At 47.3% G+C, this 15,839-nt stretch overlaps 1 protein-coding gene across 4 annotated transcripts in view; it reads left to right on the forward strand.

Moving 5' to 3' along the window:
• The window catches only part of LOC143211363 (zwei Ig domain protein zig-8), a 250,324-nt gene that overhangs the window by 11,978 nt on the left and 222,507 nt on the right, over positions 1 to 15,839 (forward strand). For all 4 annotated transcript variants that reach the window (XR_013009444.1, XM_076428963.1, XM_076428964.1 and 1 more), the window contains exon 2: positions 3,281 to 3,406. Coding sequence is in view for 3 of the 4 variants with exons in the window: in XM_076428963.1 (XP_076285078.1) it covers positions 3,307 to 3,406 (100 nt within the window). In the remaining variant the exon portion in view is untranslated. The remainder of the gene's footprint in view (positions 1 to 3,280; positions 3,407 to 15,839) is intronic.

The raw sequence follows: 15,839 nt of genomic DNA on the forward strand, positions 1-15,839 counted from the left end.
GCCGACGAATCATTTCAAAACGCGTTTCAATATCTCGATAATAATTAGTCATTGACCGCCATTCGAAAACAAGGGAACCATTCGAAAAACCTGACTGTACCAAAAGATTCGTCGAAGTTTTTGCCACAATGTATAGTTAATGTTACATCTGTTGAATTAAACTGAAACGATGGTAGAAGCGTTCGGTAAAAATCCGGAACAGTAATATTCCAATTTCTCAGATCGACGTGCAGAACTTGGAATACGCGGTTTTCCATCGCGAACACGTCCAACACGCATCGTTCCACCGCCGCAAAATTATGCTGTCCGTGTTGTTTGCTTTACCGTTCTACACTGACAATGTAAACCACGTCGAGTACTGCGTGACGCGGAAATATCACGTGCGTGGACGCGTGCTTGCGGCCACGCCAACACGCAGTCTGGCCGCCCAAGAATGGAAAATCAACATGGTTCCCAGACCGAATCGTTGCTTCGAGCAACGGCGCGGCGCACACGTATTTCGCGAGGTTATCGCGTTTAAGCCGGACAAACACCGAACAATCACCGAGAAATGATAACTTCTTTCAGGCTAGTCGCGTGTCCGACGTCGCGTCGCGTGATCATCGCGTAACACGACGTCGCGTCGCTCGATTCAACCGTTCTGCGATCAATAACCGAACCACGGCTTCTTATTCATTTACGAAACGATTCCGCGGAAATTCAAGAGCCTCTCGAGCCATTCAGATCGCTAGACTGCGGATTTTATGCATTCATAGCAGAAATGCACAAGTGAAATGTAGAACAGCTGAGGCACTAAAAGAAAAGACTCACTCGAAGTCTAGGGATGACCATTATATTCTAAAAGTAGTCTAAGTGTTGTTTAATCATATAGTCGTGCTTTGCAATCGTACACATTCTGAGTGCTTTGATCATGATACTACCATAGACTGTGAATTTCCGTGCGTAAATTGCAAAATTAAACGTTGGCCCTTCACAGAATTTGATCAATGCACGAAACCGTACAAATACCATCAATTGAAAATTCGGTTCCTCTTGAAATCGACGAATTTACACGAAAATACAATCACCGTCGAATAAAAGTTCCATTTTCGTAAAAATTAATTCACAGAAATCCGTTCACCGAACAAAATTTCTCTGAAACAAAATAAAAAGTTCAATCAATGGCATCAATTTTTCACTGTTAAGCTGGACATAAAAAATGAGAAAGCTGCAATGAAATTTTTATCTCTCCTGAAATACGACAAAAGCCTCGACAAGGTAACGAAATATATACCACGATTCTCCATTTGCCGTGATCATAAAAATTTACGTTTGCGCTAAGGTCCGCAGTCTATCCATCACTCCGCATTCCAAGTTACTGCAACAAACGCGTAATGTCAGCGGGGCCAATTCAACAAGGGATTGCATCAGGAAGCTGGTCGTCTGTCAGCGGTTGTAATAGTTAAAAACGGAAGGAAATTTGCTCGTAGATAAATAAATGGGACGTCGAGGGACGCACGGCGCGGCGCGGCACCGGGAAACAAATTGCGAATGGCCGAAAGGAACACGCGTTTTTGAAAAACTGTTGGCGTTAACGATTCTTTATCTGTTTTCCACCGTCACAGCCATGGTTTGTTCAATTTATCAACTCTCTCAAATTCTTGCGTTATGGTTGCGTCATAGAGTGGGCATGGGTTTAAGATGGGCCGATTAAAATGGTCAAAACTGCCCTCAGAGGATTTTCTGTGGCTATCGAACCATTCGAAAGCTGACATCTGACGGAAGAAACATCTCAGTTACAGGGTAAATTAGATTCTGCGTTTTTCCGCGCATTTTCCGGTCTCCGATGCGTCCTAAAATTCTGAAAAAATGTGAAATATTTTGGATGCTGAGGCGCATTTTACAGAATTTTTTCAGATTTTTGTGTTGCAAACTATGCTCGTAAAAAATGGAAAACCAACTAGTGTAACTTTCCTCCACAAAGCGGAAACGTCGAAAAAATTCAGTTTTTATTGTTTTTACAGTGATCTCCAGCAACAAAAAATCTGACGGGAAAGCCGCATGCCCGACGATTCGAGGTCCTTAAAATAACCCGATCGAGCTCGGAAACTATAAAAGCGGCTCTCCCGACCTAAATGACTGCGCTCTCGCGGTGGACTTTCAGTAAATTACGGGGTTGAAGTCGGGGTATAGCAGGAGGGACGGTTCCATCGGCGTTTGTCGCACAGAGCAGAGGATCCATCGTCGATTCGGCGACGACACCCTCTCTCTGGGGGATGGCAAACGCTTGCGTTGCTGAATTCGAACGCGATCGTCACAGAGACCGGCCCCCGGGAAAGCCGATCTTCCTCCGTTCTTCAGTGGTGGTAGGAGGAGCGAACGTAAGGAAAATAAAGCGGCCGTGGAAACCGTTTCCCCGCTAAATGAGATTCTGATACGGCGATCGGATCGCGCCGCTGCGGCTTGGCGTTGCCGGGGCTCTGATAAAACGGCTAGAACGGGGACAAGGGGGGTGCGGCCACGCCATCGCCTGCGGGGGTGGGTTGATTTATCGGAAATTAATATGCTACGCTACCGACGCTGGCGAAAACACCTCTTCGCCCCGGCGATGCTCGGCGAAGACCGTGGCGGAACGAGAATTTAAAATAGATTTGCTGCGAAGACCTGGAAGAGAGAGCCTCTCCTTGTCGCTCCCCAGGCGAGCTTATCGGGCCTAAGAAGCTACGTAACGAACCGTGGAAGGGGTTGGCTGAAGCATATTAATGCTTGCTTGCTACCCCGCAAGCCCTGCTACGGGAACACTGGTTGCTGCCGGGAACTACCCTCAAACTCTCCCTCCTTCTCTCTCTCTCTCTCTCTCTCTCTCTCTCGGACTCTAGGGAAGAGATTCTGAGAAATGGAGATAGGGCCGGGCTACCTTGCCGAACGAATTCGGGAAGCGAACCGACGGAGACGAGGGTGGTGATTGACTTATGGTCGCCAGCGAACTGTGCGATGGGATTAAGACAAGTCGGGGTCGTCCCGACGACGGTACTGTGGTCGATTTGACTGTGTTTAGTTGCTTTGGAAGGGTGGTGATTTGGGAGAGGGGGCGGCAGAATTTGCTTTCATGGTTGATTACAATCAACAAAAGAGGATAATCACAATCAAGCCTCTTATAACGTGTCATTCTGAACACGTAGAATCAACGTCTACCCCTTGACTGTTGACTGACTACTCCGTTCTGCATTTTTGTAGTATTACCTATGCATATTTGTAGTAGTAATCTGTTTAACCAGTTGTTTTTCGATGCCTGTTGCAGGAGGTCCATGGAATAGATAGACAACAATGATCAGGATGAAGTTTTTTCGGATCGTTCTGGCACTCCTGGGAGTCACGCACGTTCTCTGCGCACAGCCCTCTGCTTCCCCTACGGTGAAAAGCTCCGGTGAGTCGGATTTTCATTATTTACAATGCAACGCACCGGAGACACTTGTTAGGGAAGATTGAAATCTCTCTCCCCCTTGCTCTCCTCTCTCTGATGATAAACCGATACGTGGTTCCAACATAGACTCTTCAAAGAGCTAGAAATGACTGAACCGAAAAATTATCCTAAGAGCGAATTGTAATGCGTATCACAGTCGTCGATGTTATCAATGCGCGACATCTACTATTTTATCGGCTGGACCATTAAGATTCAATGTCCCTTTAATATCCTGGTTCTCTTTGGCTCTATCTATTTTTTTGCGAGGAAGAGAGAGAGAGATAGAAAGAGAAAGGAAGAGACAGAGAGAGATACCGGTGTGTATCTCCTTTTTTCCAATCAGCCTCCGCGAAACCGTTAACGAAGCTACGCGACGACCAAATCTGGGTCAAAGTGTAATCAATATCTGCGCCCACAATTCCACAGATTCATCAAAATCGTGCAGGTGGATCTCTGCCGGGTCTCGTCCCTATTAACGTTAACCCTTTTTGTACTTTTTCATAACTGAGGAATTTACTTATCGTCGTCGCAGATTTTTCCAGCACGTTTTATGCCAGGCCAGCGTCGGGATGAGTAATTAGTTAAAAAAAAATTGCTGGAAGTTATAATGCTGAGCGACGTTCGACAAATAACATTTTTTCATAATTATTTTTACTTTCTGAAGGATTTCAAAATGCAGATAAAATAACTGGTACAAGCAAAACCTACACAACGTGTTCACAAAAATTCTTCATAATCACGAACTCGAGGCGGAACGGTAATGAAATGTCTACAAGCAGTTCGTGTAGAAAATTCAATCGAAATTATAAACCGAGGCTCACTGTCCGATACTCCCGCTTCGACTTGATAGTGGTTGGAAGTGGGAAAACTGTCCTCGAGCAATCAATCGAATCAATTCTGTAAGAAATAATTGCCAGCGGTCGTCCTTGAAACGAAGGAGTCTCTCCCCTCGACGATAAATGGTAGAGCCTCCGAGCCTTCTTTCGAAAGTTAAAGGACTCTTTGCCCCGGATCTCTCGGATGCAACAAATTCAATTGCCTTCCAAAGGTCACTCTCCTCACCACGAAGTAAGCGCTCGCTATCCCCTCTTCCCAATGTCGTTCGCAAGGAGGGAACAAAATAATCTTCTTTCGAATGAATTCGGAGCGGCAGTTTTGGAGGCACCTGCACACGCCGATAGGACAAACGCGATCGATAGACCGCAGCTTTCCGTCTTGCTACCCCCATTAAATATGCTTTAATTCCCCCAATTTGGCGCTCGAGTCGCGGCTAATCGACCGTGCCCCACTGGAATTTTATTCTCGCGAGCTCCATCGACTTCGATTTAATCGCGGCCGATCGCGCCCTGTTCCGATTTTTTGATTTCCTGTCCGTGCGGCCATTTTCACCGACCGACGCTCTTCGAGGGTTCAAGAGATCAAGGAGCTCGGGAAAATTTATTGCTCTAAAGGTTCTTACATAACAGAGTTTAACAGATATTTGATACATTATTCTTTAAATTTTAGAATCACCTTTGATTTCTCGTAAAAATTACTAGGAATCGTTGAAGCATAAAGAATACCAGTGTTAGCTGAATATATCATCAGACTAGGGTTCCGCTGTTCAAACAGAGGTCGAAGCTCCTCTCTCCAATCTCTCATTCGCGAGACTCGTTTCAGCTTCGCAGGAACCGCGAGAATCGCGACTGCTCGGAATGATGCATGGGTTCTACGCGATTGAGAATTACACCGACGTCGGCCTCCGGTCCAGGAAAAATGGTATTACCTCGTAAAGTACCGGTAATTTATCGTGTAATATTCCACGACACCGTCGTCCGTTCCCCCAACGCGACGGCATGGCGCGGCGTGCTCGCGAAACAAGTTCCGCGGTAGACGCGGGAGATCCGCGGCGCAGCGGATCGGCCAGGAGAACGCGATAAATTCAATTCCGTATTCGTCATCCCGGTTAATGGACGAAATTCCACGGTGTGTTTCGCGTTTCCGTTTTTATTGGAAACCGATATCGACGGATGGACTCGGCTCGGAGACGGGGCCGGGACCGGGACCAGGACCAGTCTAGACCGCTTCGGCTCGATGCCGTTTTTTCCCTTGCATCGAACTTCTATTCAAGTCCCCGTGTCGTCTAGTTTCTCGAGCGCCACTTACGGCTTGATTACGTTCGATCAGAACAAAAACTCGATACTCGCGGCCATTTTCAGCCCCCGCGATTTTCTCTCCCGGAACTGACAACGCCGAATACTCGCCTAAGCTGCTACGCGCACACCTGGATCTTTCAGAACACAGGTTAACTATTAGCTGGCGCTCTGTGTCGAGCCAGACATTGACTTCTCTTTTTTTACTGGTTTCTATGAGATTTATAAGCAGGCTACAGATTCGTCTGCAAAAGAACAATTGTTTGCAATCAATTGCAAAACGTAGGATGCAAATAGGAATTTATTTATCTTCTCTGCGGTGTTTCATTAAATCGTGAGAAATGTTTTTAATTTCTTTCTTTGGAAATACGAATAGTAAAAATCTCAAGCGAATAAAATGGATGAAAGTCCGAGTAAGATTGAATGGTAAACTCTCAACAAGCTGAAAAAAAATGCGGTGTCTCTGTAGGAAAGGAGCATGCTAGTGCAACCGTGATTCGAGTCCGTCGACCTCGGTATTTATTTTCAGGTATTAATTAAACGAATACCTCTGTGAGTGTTTGTCGGAAGGTGACGCTTCTCATCTCTGGTGCGCGCGACGTTGCTCCATTCGGCTTGTTGCTTTCATAAATCAGCGGAGCAGTGTGCTTCGCCGTGAAAAGAGCGGACGGCGCGAGTGTCCCTTGTAGATTTCATTAATTAATATTTAAGTTGCCCGGGACTCTCGGAAATTATTTTCTGTGTAATATCGACCAGCCGCCGCCGCTGTCGTCGTCGTCGTCGTCGTCGTGTAACTCGGAGATTCAATTTTGTCGAAACAATTCAGAACCGGAATGAGATTGTACGGGTTTGCTCGGGCGTTTCGAGGCAGACTTTGCGCGGAACACGGTTATGTGATTTTTCGGGTGTGACTCTAGAGCAACCAGCACCACCGGAGGCAATTCTTGTCTGGACTCCCTCTCTCTCCCCCTCTCTTTCTCACTCTCTCTCTCTCGCGTCTCCGGCGTTCCTTAAAGCGTTACATGGCCAAAGTTGGGGAATTACATAACAATGTGCGAGACGATAGCGCGTATAATAACGGATAATTGTACCCGGGGAGTTTAGAACTAACCCGCCTCCACAATGATCCCCGCCAGGATCCGAAATTCAACCAACTCACTGCGAGCTCGACGCCTGTTTACTTTGCCCGGAGTGCTCGCAGGGTTTACCGGTGGCTTTAATTAATCTATTTTTCTAACAGCACCCCCACAGACATTGACGATTATTACGGTTCCTCCGCGGTGTCGGATCGGAGCCAATAGACACTGCATTGTCTCACGTCTTACCCTGAACACATGACCCTGAAAATATTTGCGGAATTGTTCGAGCGATTTCATCGTAAGAGACTATATCCCAAGAAAACAGTGTACTAAACCGGAATTAAATTTGAAGCTCGCGTGTTCCTGGTTGAATCTACTTAAGCAGCCTAGGATCATCGCGAAGCGTCTCGTCGAAGATCGAGCCGCTTAAGCCGCGATCAGACGGATCGATTTATCAAATTCCTGAGCCGACAGTGTCGTCAGATATTGCTTCAGCCTTTTCCCCTTGGTTTTTACGCGGGGTCCCCAACCTTATCCGCGCCGGGATTATACGCGATGGCGTGTATAATGCGGGTCGCGGTACCGCGTGACCCCGATATCATCCGGTGCGGGATGCACCGGGTAAAACAGAACCCCCGCACGCCCGACCGCCAATCTCGAGACACGGTAAAAACTAAGATTACTATGCAATGCAATCAGCGGCGTACCCGGGGTTCTTTCAGATTAAAACACAGTCCGGGATTACCGGTCGAAACTGCTGTTTTGCCGGGAGCTGCTTTCCAACGAGATTGTCCGACCAACCCCTCCCCCGCTCCTCCCCACTCCTCGAAACCACCCTCGTCATCCGCGACAAAAAGTTGTGAGCAACAGCGTTCCAGCCGAAGAAAACACGGCGAAACGAGCCACGGTATCGCTCGTTGATGGCTTGCACTTTCCACGGCCCGTGGAAAATCGCGTTCTCCACCGAGCAACCGGTATTTACATATTCGTTGGAGTATTTTTACCTGTGCTACGATACGAGTGCCTGCCACTTGTTGGACCGATCGCTAGAACCGGTTTCGCGTACAGGTGTGCAGCATTTACCGGATGTCTGACTTCTGACGCGTTTTCCAGTTTCGCAGATTTTTAACGTCCTACGGAAATTTTTGCGAACGATTTCGTTATGACTGCCCCTACCCTAAGTCTGCAGAAGGAAACCAGAAAATTCCACCGAATTAGGGTAACGTTCGATAAAGATTATGGGCCATTCGTGTTATTACGTAGAATTTCATCGGTCCCTGTGCACCCCAGATACCATCGATAAGTCGCGAGGATGTCCCTGGCGAAAATGGCTTGTGCGGGAGGGTGGATCTTGGAAGCAATAATATTCACACCCTCGTGGGGTCATCAGGGCCGGGCTAGGGGCAGTTTTTCGTCGATAATCCTCCCACCAACGGCCACCGTCGTGCTTCACGCCAGACCGGTTCTATCCGTCCGCGTGTCTGTAGGGTAGTTTATTATTCATTGGGGTTGCATCCCCAACGCGGATAAACGGCGCATTGTTTATGCATTAGCCTACACCCTGCCTCTGGCCATCTCTCGATCTGGCCATTCAGTTGATTCCGCCTTTTCTCACATTCTCGCCCATCAAACTTTCCCGGTTAATTGCGCCTGCGTTCGCCGAGTTACAGACACCGAGCGCTCCGTTTAATCTGTGTTTGCTCGGCCTTCCCTTCTGCTATGGAAAACAGCTCCCGCGATCCTCTCGCCTCGTATACACGTATCTACGGATCGTTGGTTCTTTCGTTTTTCTTTCAATTACACACAGGAACTGCGAACGTTTGTGCGGACGCTTCGCGGCCATACAAAATTCACATTTTCAAGGTTCTATACTTTTGACAAATACCATTTAAAAATTCGACTTTTTCGATCAGTTACCGGTATACTTCCGTATAACCCAATCAACAAATTATTGAAAAAGATTGTTTGATGACTTTCCAGTCGACTGTCCTTTTCAGTGGATATGAAAATACATGCTGGTAGTTACATGTACTAATTACTAAATTACAGTAGTTACATACAAGATCACAGTTTCATTTCCATTTCTTTTTAGGTATTACTCACAGCTTCAGAGTGAGAGAGAGAGAGAGAGAGAGAGCTTTCCGAGTTCAAAAGGTTAATTAATTACAGCAGAGACCAGACAGATGTGAGAAGAGTCTCCGAAAAGATTTTCTCCATGCGCGTACGAATGGTCTTTCGGATTCCCAGCGAAAACCTATTTCTTTACCATCGGGGACAGGGGATTTATTAAGGTTCGACTGGGGAAGAATCGAGCGAAGAAGGAGACACTGTCGTCCACGAAATAATCCGGGGAGGAGACACTTAACGATACTTCTTACCATTCCCGCTAATATACTTCTTGCGCGGGGGCGGGATGTTATTTACGGCGTATCTTGCGGCGAAATAATGAACGGTCCCGGGGCGGCGAAAATTGAACGAAAGAAATCGGGGACTGGGTTTTTCGGTCTTGAATCGGACTCGACCCGAAAGAAAGAATGAGAGAGAGAGAGAGAGAGAAAGAGAGAGAACCAAAGCGATTAATCACGAATTTCTGTCGCGGACAATCGGAATACGAAATATACAGGCGGAACAAAAGGAAACCAGAACGCCGGCCGCGGTATGAATAAAATAACCATTAATTCGATCCGGTGGCCGGGTGCCGAGCTATCAAATTTATAACAGAAGGGACGTCTGGTATAATTTCGGAACGGGATTCCCGCGGACCGGCTGGAAACCAGTCCGAAACACCGAATAAAGTTAACGAGTGCCGACGACTTGAGCTCGACTCGGCACACTTCAATTTTCAAGGCGGAAGTGGCCCGGCGCGGCGCGGCGCCGTCACAGGCGACACGTTTTCATCCTGTCCCCGCCCCGTAATCTCGGTCACGAAAACACGCTCAAAAATACCCTAGGAGCTTATTAACTCGCTACAAGAGCATCGACGAGCGGCACACGCTTCTTGGACAGACGAGAATCGTCGGCCAGTACGCGAGTTCTAAAATAAAATCGAACCTAACCAGGCGCAAAGCATGTTCCACCCTTTTCTCTCGCAGATTCGTTGTATTCCGATACACACCCCACATATCGGAATAGGTGAAAATCCTGCGTCTGTTCAAAGCCGAAATGAATTTCCCCGCGATATCCAGCCAGCGTCGATCGTCTGCAATCATCCCTGACAATCGGCAGAATCGATTGGGATTTGCTTTGTCGCGGGATCGGTAAACGGGAATCGTTTCGCGCGGCGATAATCACCTGTTCCCTGGCAACCGCCTTTTTGTTCGCGTAGGTGGCCGCCGACTTAACCGCAAACTGCACTGATGGAGTGCGCATTACGCGCATCGGATGTGCACGAGCGCAGTTAGCTGCCGAAAATGCTAACTGCGGTGTGGGGGGTGCCGGGGGGGGGGTTGGCATACACGAGATAGGGAGGCGCGAAGTGAAATTAAGCGTGCACGGTTTTTGCGCGAGACCGTATCCGGCGAAATTGAAATTGTTTTGCGAAGCGTCGCAGCGCGGCGGTGGCAATGTCGGCGTGTCGACTCCAACGAGCAGCCTCGAACGACGAATTTTTCTCGCGACCATGGTCCCCGCAACGTAATTCCGCGCCGCGGCGTTACGGGAAGCCGCGGAATACGTTAATAGGGGAAAAATGAAGGGGCGAAATTAGAGTTCCCCGAAAATTTAAGCGATGTCGCGCCGCTGCGCTGGGGCTCTCTCGGCCACGGAACAGCGGCGCGAACCGTTTTAATTATCCGCGTTTCCCGCGACAAGACTCGTCCCCCGTAATTCTCCGCGTTATGCAATTAAACCGTTCGAGCGTCTGCCGAGCCGCGGACTCCGCGGTATAATGAATTCTATAAAACTTTCCGCGAGAGTATCGTTTGTCCCGCGCTGCTCAAACTGCTAAAGGATCCCCCGGAGCGGTGGATCCAACCTCCTCGTGACAGAGAATTGTTTCTCTACAGAAAAAACACTGTTTTCGCTCAACTAGCGCGCGGAGGAATATCCGAATAGCAAGCCTGAACCATAGAGTGGACGAATTAATACCAAGCTTACGCGTTGTTCGCTCGATGGCCACTTCAGACGTCGCGTCGGAGAGATATCGCATCTGCCATATTTAAAATTCTGCTTAAATTCTATTTTAAAGTTCGCCGCTTTGTTTCGAAATTTATCTCGGTGCGGTGGATAACTGTAAAATAATTCGTAGTGCAAGGGACGAAGCATTGAATTAAACGTAGACATAGAACGATAGTACAAATAGAAAACGAGCTGATGGTGAGGATAAGACAATGCAATTAAAGTTCTACAGTGCACCAGCTTTGTGACACCGGCTATGACGAAATCTGGACCGAAAGTCTCGGAAAGGCGAGGGATAAAGCTGGGTAGAAAGCCGGCCGAGAAGCCATCGTAAAGGGTTTTCTTTAACTCGATCAAATTTGATTCCCGGTTTAACAAGTTAACCAGTAATCTACTTATTTTTATCCTGGGGTTGGGGCAGGGGGGTGATGGGGGTGAAGGATTCAGAGCGGTCGGGATAGCGAGCGGGTGACGAGATTATGCAGGTGTAAAGCCCGCGCCGCGCCGCGGCAGGAAATACTGCCTTTTAACTTAATTTCAGGCAACGCTCGTCACCGTGCACAGAAGCGACGACCTGTTTGTCCCTTCGTCGTGTAATGCTTTCAACCCTCATCCTCCCTTCTCTCTATCTCTATCTCTATCTCTCTCGTCGTCCTCCCTTCTGTGTGCCACCCCAATCCTCTTTCTGTTCGTCCCAGCCATCGGTTGCCTGGCGTTTCGTCTATATCGCGCTCCTGCCCGTTGGACCAGTTCCAATTGCGAATTGAACCGTTCGTAACTGTTGAACGTGAATTATGGCGTTTATTTATTCTGCCCTGTCCCCGGTGCCATCCCCCGTTGGCCGGCCTGTTCGCAGCCATCCATCCTACCACCGCCCACGAAATCAGTGCCTCGCGGATGGTAGTCCGATTGTGTAACGACGACGATTTCCCTTGATTATAATCGAATCGGTCATCGGAGGACCGTTCCGCAACGTTTGCGGATTGAAAGCGATAGAAATAAACGATTATTTTTAACAACGACGCTCTTAGCCGCACTTTATGCAACGATCACACCCTCGTGACTCGATCGAGACATCCTTATCTCGCAGACTGTCTCTTGATGATCATTTCCTATTCAATATTCACGCACAGTCGTTACTCTTCTACTCGAGTATGTACATATTATAAATTGTGATACACATATTGCCAGTGGTCAAATGAAGATTACAATCACTGGGCAGATCAGAAGTCCACAACGTTGAGTTAACATTGCCAATTAAATAAGTGTGGATGGTTTAAACGTGTCGGTGAACAAATATTGTCAGGGAAGTTCAGTGTCCATGAAATCGTGTCAATGAAGGGATGACCATCTCTCAGCCAGTCGATACACGCTGCTGCTGGCCAGCCCTTTGATCTCCACGACTTAGGTACCCGGCTTTGGGCACAGGATATTGGTAGGGAAGTGCTAGGACACGGTCCTATCAAGTGGTCTTGTAGAGACTCTTCTCGATTGTCTTCCGAGTAGACCAGAAAAAATCCATCAAAGAGAATCTTGACTCCTTTTATGAACAATTGTTCTTTCGGTTTGATCTATGCCCAGCCTTTGAAGATTTCAGAGGAATAACACGACGTGGCAAGATAGCTTCTGAAGCTAGGATAGTATCTAAGGCTTCCGTGTGTACTATAGACCTACATTTTAGGTAATAAGCGTGATTTTAGTTAGATGAAAGGGATAAGTCGGCAGGTAGGGATGATACAGATAGTGTCCTCGCTTTGTAGCTGCTACGGACAAAGATTTACCGAAGATGGGGCCACCTGTCTATCCCATCTACCCATCTATCCATTTATTTACAGCCACTATCTGCTCACCATTATGTGGCCTGGTCTTTGAAGACAACGGAAGGGACAGCGTAATGGCACAACAAGACGCTGTGTCTCAAACTGGTGCCTAGCCAAGCACCAAACAGCCGCGACGACGCTACGGTTGTTCCATTTCAATTATTCAACATCTACAACCTCCTAATTCAATATAATATACACGTAACCCTTGTAATTAGAGTAGTTACTAATTTATTCCGGCGAAAATGTTAAATTTCAATTCGCTGTAAGTACCTCCATTGCTTTTCCGTAGAACACAATAAAAAGGCTTCACTCTAGGGAAAAGAAGTTCGTCTCGATTTGAATAGCTCCGCAGAATTAATATTCGTCCATAGATCCTCCAGTCTACTCACAAGTTATCCAATCAGGCAGCATCCAGTGGCACTGTTAGCGAGCATGGCAACGAGTGGTAGCGATTAATCAATTTCCAGGACGAGTTGTCGCGACTATACGCAACTGTAAGGGGTAAACGTGTCGCCGCCAGGACAAGCATTGAACAGCAGACACATCGCACAATAGAAATACTTAGGTGTTCCTACGTGGAGCACAGGGTGTGCTCCGCCGGCTGGCGCATGCACACGAGTGTACACGATGCTCTATCCTCCTATGTCTCTCCGTGTATATATATATATATATATATATACAATATTTATATATATATACATATATGTATATACGTGAGCATGCACGATCTTCATTACTATGCCGTCACCATTATTCCGTATCAGAGCATCGCCGGGCCGTGACGCAAAGTTTTAGACGTTGTCTGAGTAGTTTATGAATACCACGACGCCGGGATGATTGTGGCCGCGGCGGATGACTGGGGTCGTCGAGATGCCGGTGAAAACGGCTGGGAGGCAGCAGGCACAGGCGTTTATCAACCCTCTGTCCCTGACAACCGCGTACATCCGCGCCGACTGTATACAGAGACACAACCCTCTCCTCAGCCATCGAGAAAGAGAGACCTCTGTCGCTGTCCCTATGTCTCTCTCGCTGGCTTTCGCAGTCATCGCGTGGCGTTGTAACTCAAACGGAAGGAACCCCTTTGACTGGTACTGGGATAGTAGATATTACTTTTATATACGTGATACCGCACCAATTCCTCGAGACAAAGGCGGGGGAATATATGAGGATGGGGCGGGCAAGTCGCACTCATTGGACGAGCACTGACGTGCTCGCTTCAATTTCGCCGGAATGGCAGTTATTTTCTACTTCCAAAGTCCGTCTTCCTACGCCGCGCGCCGCATCGGATGCACCCTCTTGTTTCTCCTTTATGCCCTCCTTTTTTCGATTAATTTCTCGAGTCACTAGGTCTCACGGGTGTTCGACGATGGTACTGCTGCTGGTGAAGCAGGTTCCGAGGTGGATGTACGATGAACTGCACAGGGGAATGAGGCTTTAACATTCTGCTCGGAGAGAGAGCTCGTCGCTTTGAAATTGAAGAGAGTTCGCGAAGAACTGGAGTTCTCTCTCTCTCTCTCTCTTCCTCTGTCGAGAGGAGCCGAGATTGCAGGCGAATTCAGAAATAAGAAATAAATGGGACTCGATGAAATTTGCCAAACAGCTGCCCTGCTGTCTGGAGATTGCCCATCGTGGCTGTCTAGCTCTCTGGCAATTCTAAGAATTGTATTGCGATCGAGTGAGCATGGTTTCGCGCAGGTGTGTCTGAAAGTATAAAAATTTTGTTTGCGATTATTCGATTGTGTTTTAATTGAGTTTATTCGCGGGAGGACGCTCGGAGGTGTAGAGAAAATTGTATTTAGTTTGTCGATTCAGTTTGGAGAGAATGTCTCGATGAATAGAGAAATTCATTTCAACGGTGAAAGATAGATTGTGCTGCTTGTGGTCTACAAAATGTAAACCTGAACTTCTCTGTTTTCTGTTTTATTAAATAGTATTCGTCTGATTTTAAGGAATTTTCGTGGTTGCTTAGTTGGCGCGTTGATAGACGCGGATTTGCATTCTGTACGTGGTGATTTGTGCGGGGAATTAATATCGCGCCGGAGGTACTAAAATTTCCTTAGACCGGTTCTCGCGTTTTACGACGCTCGGCCGCGACGAGAGGGATGACTGATCGCGGGCCGAGGGTGTCATTTTATCTCGGGATAGCACGCCGGAAGACTTTGACTAACGATATTGCCGCAACAACTTATTTGTTATCGGAATTGCCTATTACTTACCGTATTGGACAATATGTCTGCCGTCTCGCCGCTATCGCCGCTACCTGCGGAAGCACGAACTTCTCTCAAGGCATCCGATCGATTATTACGGACGATATTTGTCCCCGCGGGAGTGATTCAGCTCGCGTTACCAACGACCTGAAATTTCCTCGTCGCATCGTCGCGAACTGGCGTGGTCTTAATCGTTCTCTCTCTCTTACTCTTCCCCTTTTTCTCTCTCTCTCTCTCTCTCTCTCTCTCTCTCTCTCTTCTGCCTCGTCTCGTTCTCCTTCTTCTCCGCGACGAATGGAAAAGAAACGGGACAGGTTTGCTTTCATTTCCTCAGCCATGAGGAAATTTTATACCGTGGGACACTGTTGCACAACAAGATAATGGAAACGCCCCAGTGTTCCTTCTTTTCTTTCTCTCTCCTCTTGCCGAGAATTGTAGCCTACCTTTTCTCGCGTAATTCAGAACGTAAGGTGATTCTGAGGAAGTGCGTTTTCTAAAGGACGCGCGATGGAGATAATATCATGGAATTGAAAGCTCCGAGACAGACACAAGGAACCAGAGTGATTAAACGGAGGCTCTGCCGGGTTTGAGACGCCTTCTGCCAGTGAACAATCGTTTGTCGTTACTTTACGCTATTTTTAACGGCGTTCGTCTAACGTTAAAGAAGAAAGATACGGATAAAATGAGTTTAGATGCTTAAGTAGACAGAATATTAAAGATTGATTGATGCCTAAATAGTACACAAGGCTTAATAATGGTGTCGCGATCTCATGATTTCCTCATGGGAATCGGTGGTACATTAAATTCTGTATCTGCATAATAATCCTTTCTAAAGGATTATTACAGTAAGACCGATAAAAAACCGATTAAATCCGGTAGACGCGTGTTTAATTAATTACAGACAGCGGAGAGATAAATCAGAACAAGAGTTCGCTAATATATTGAAATTTGGGTAATAAATTACGTCGATTGCAAAGCCATGCACCGAAATCCCTTGGAATCGAGATAGCATAATCAACTTGAGAGCAACTGCTCGTCGA

Source organism: Lasioglossum baleicum, chromosome 8, assembly GCF_051020765.1.
Source record: "Lasioglossum baleicum chromosome 8, iyLasBale1, whole genome shotgun sequence".
Classification (NCBI taxonomy): Eukaryota; Metazoa; Arthropoda; class Insecta; order Hymenoptera; family Halictidae; genus Lasioglossum; species Lasioglossum baleicum.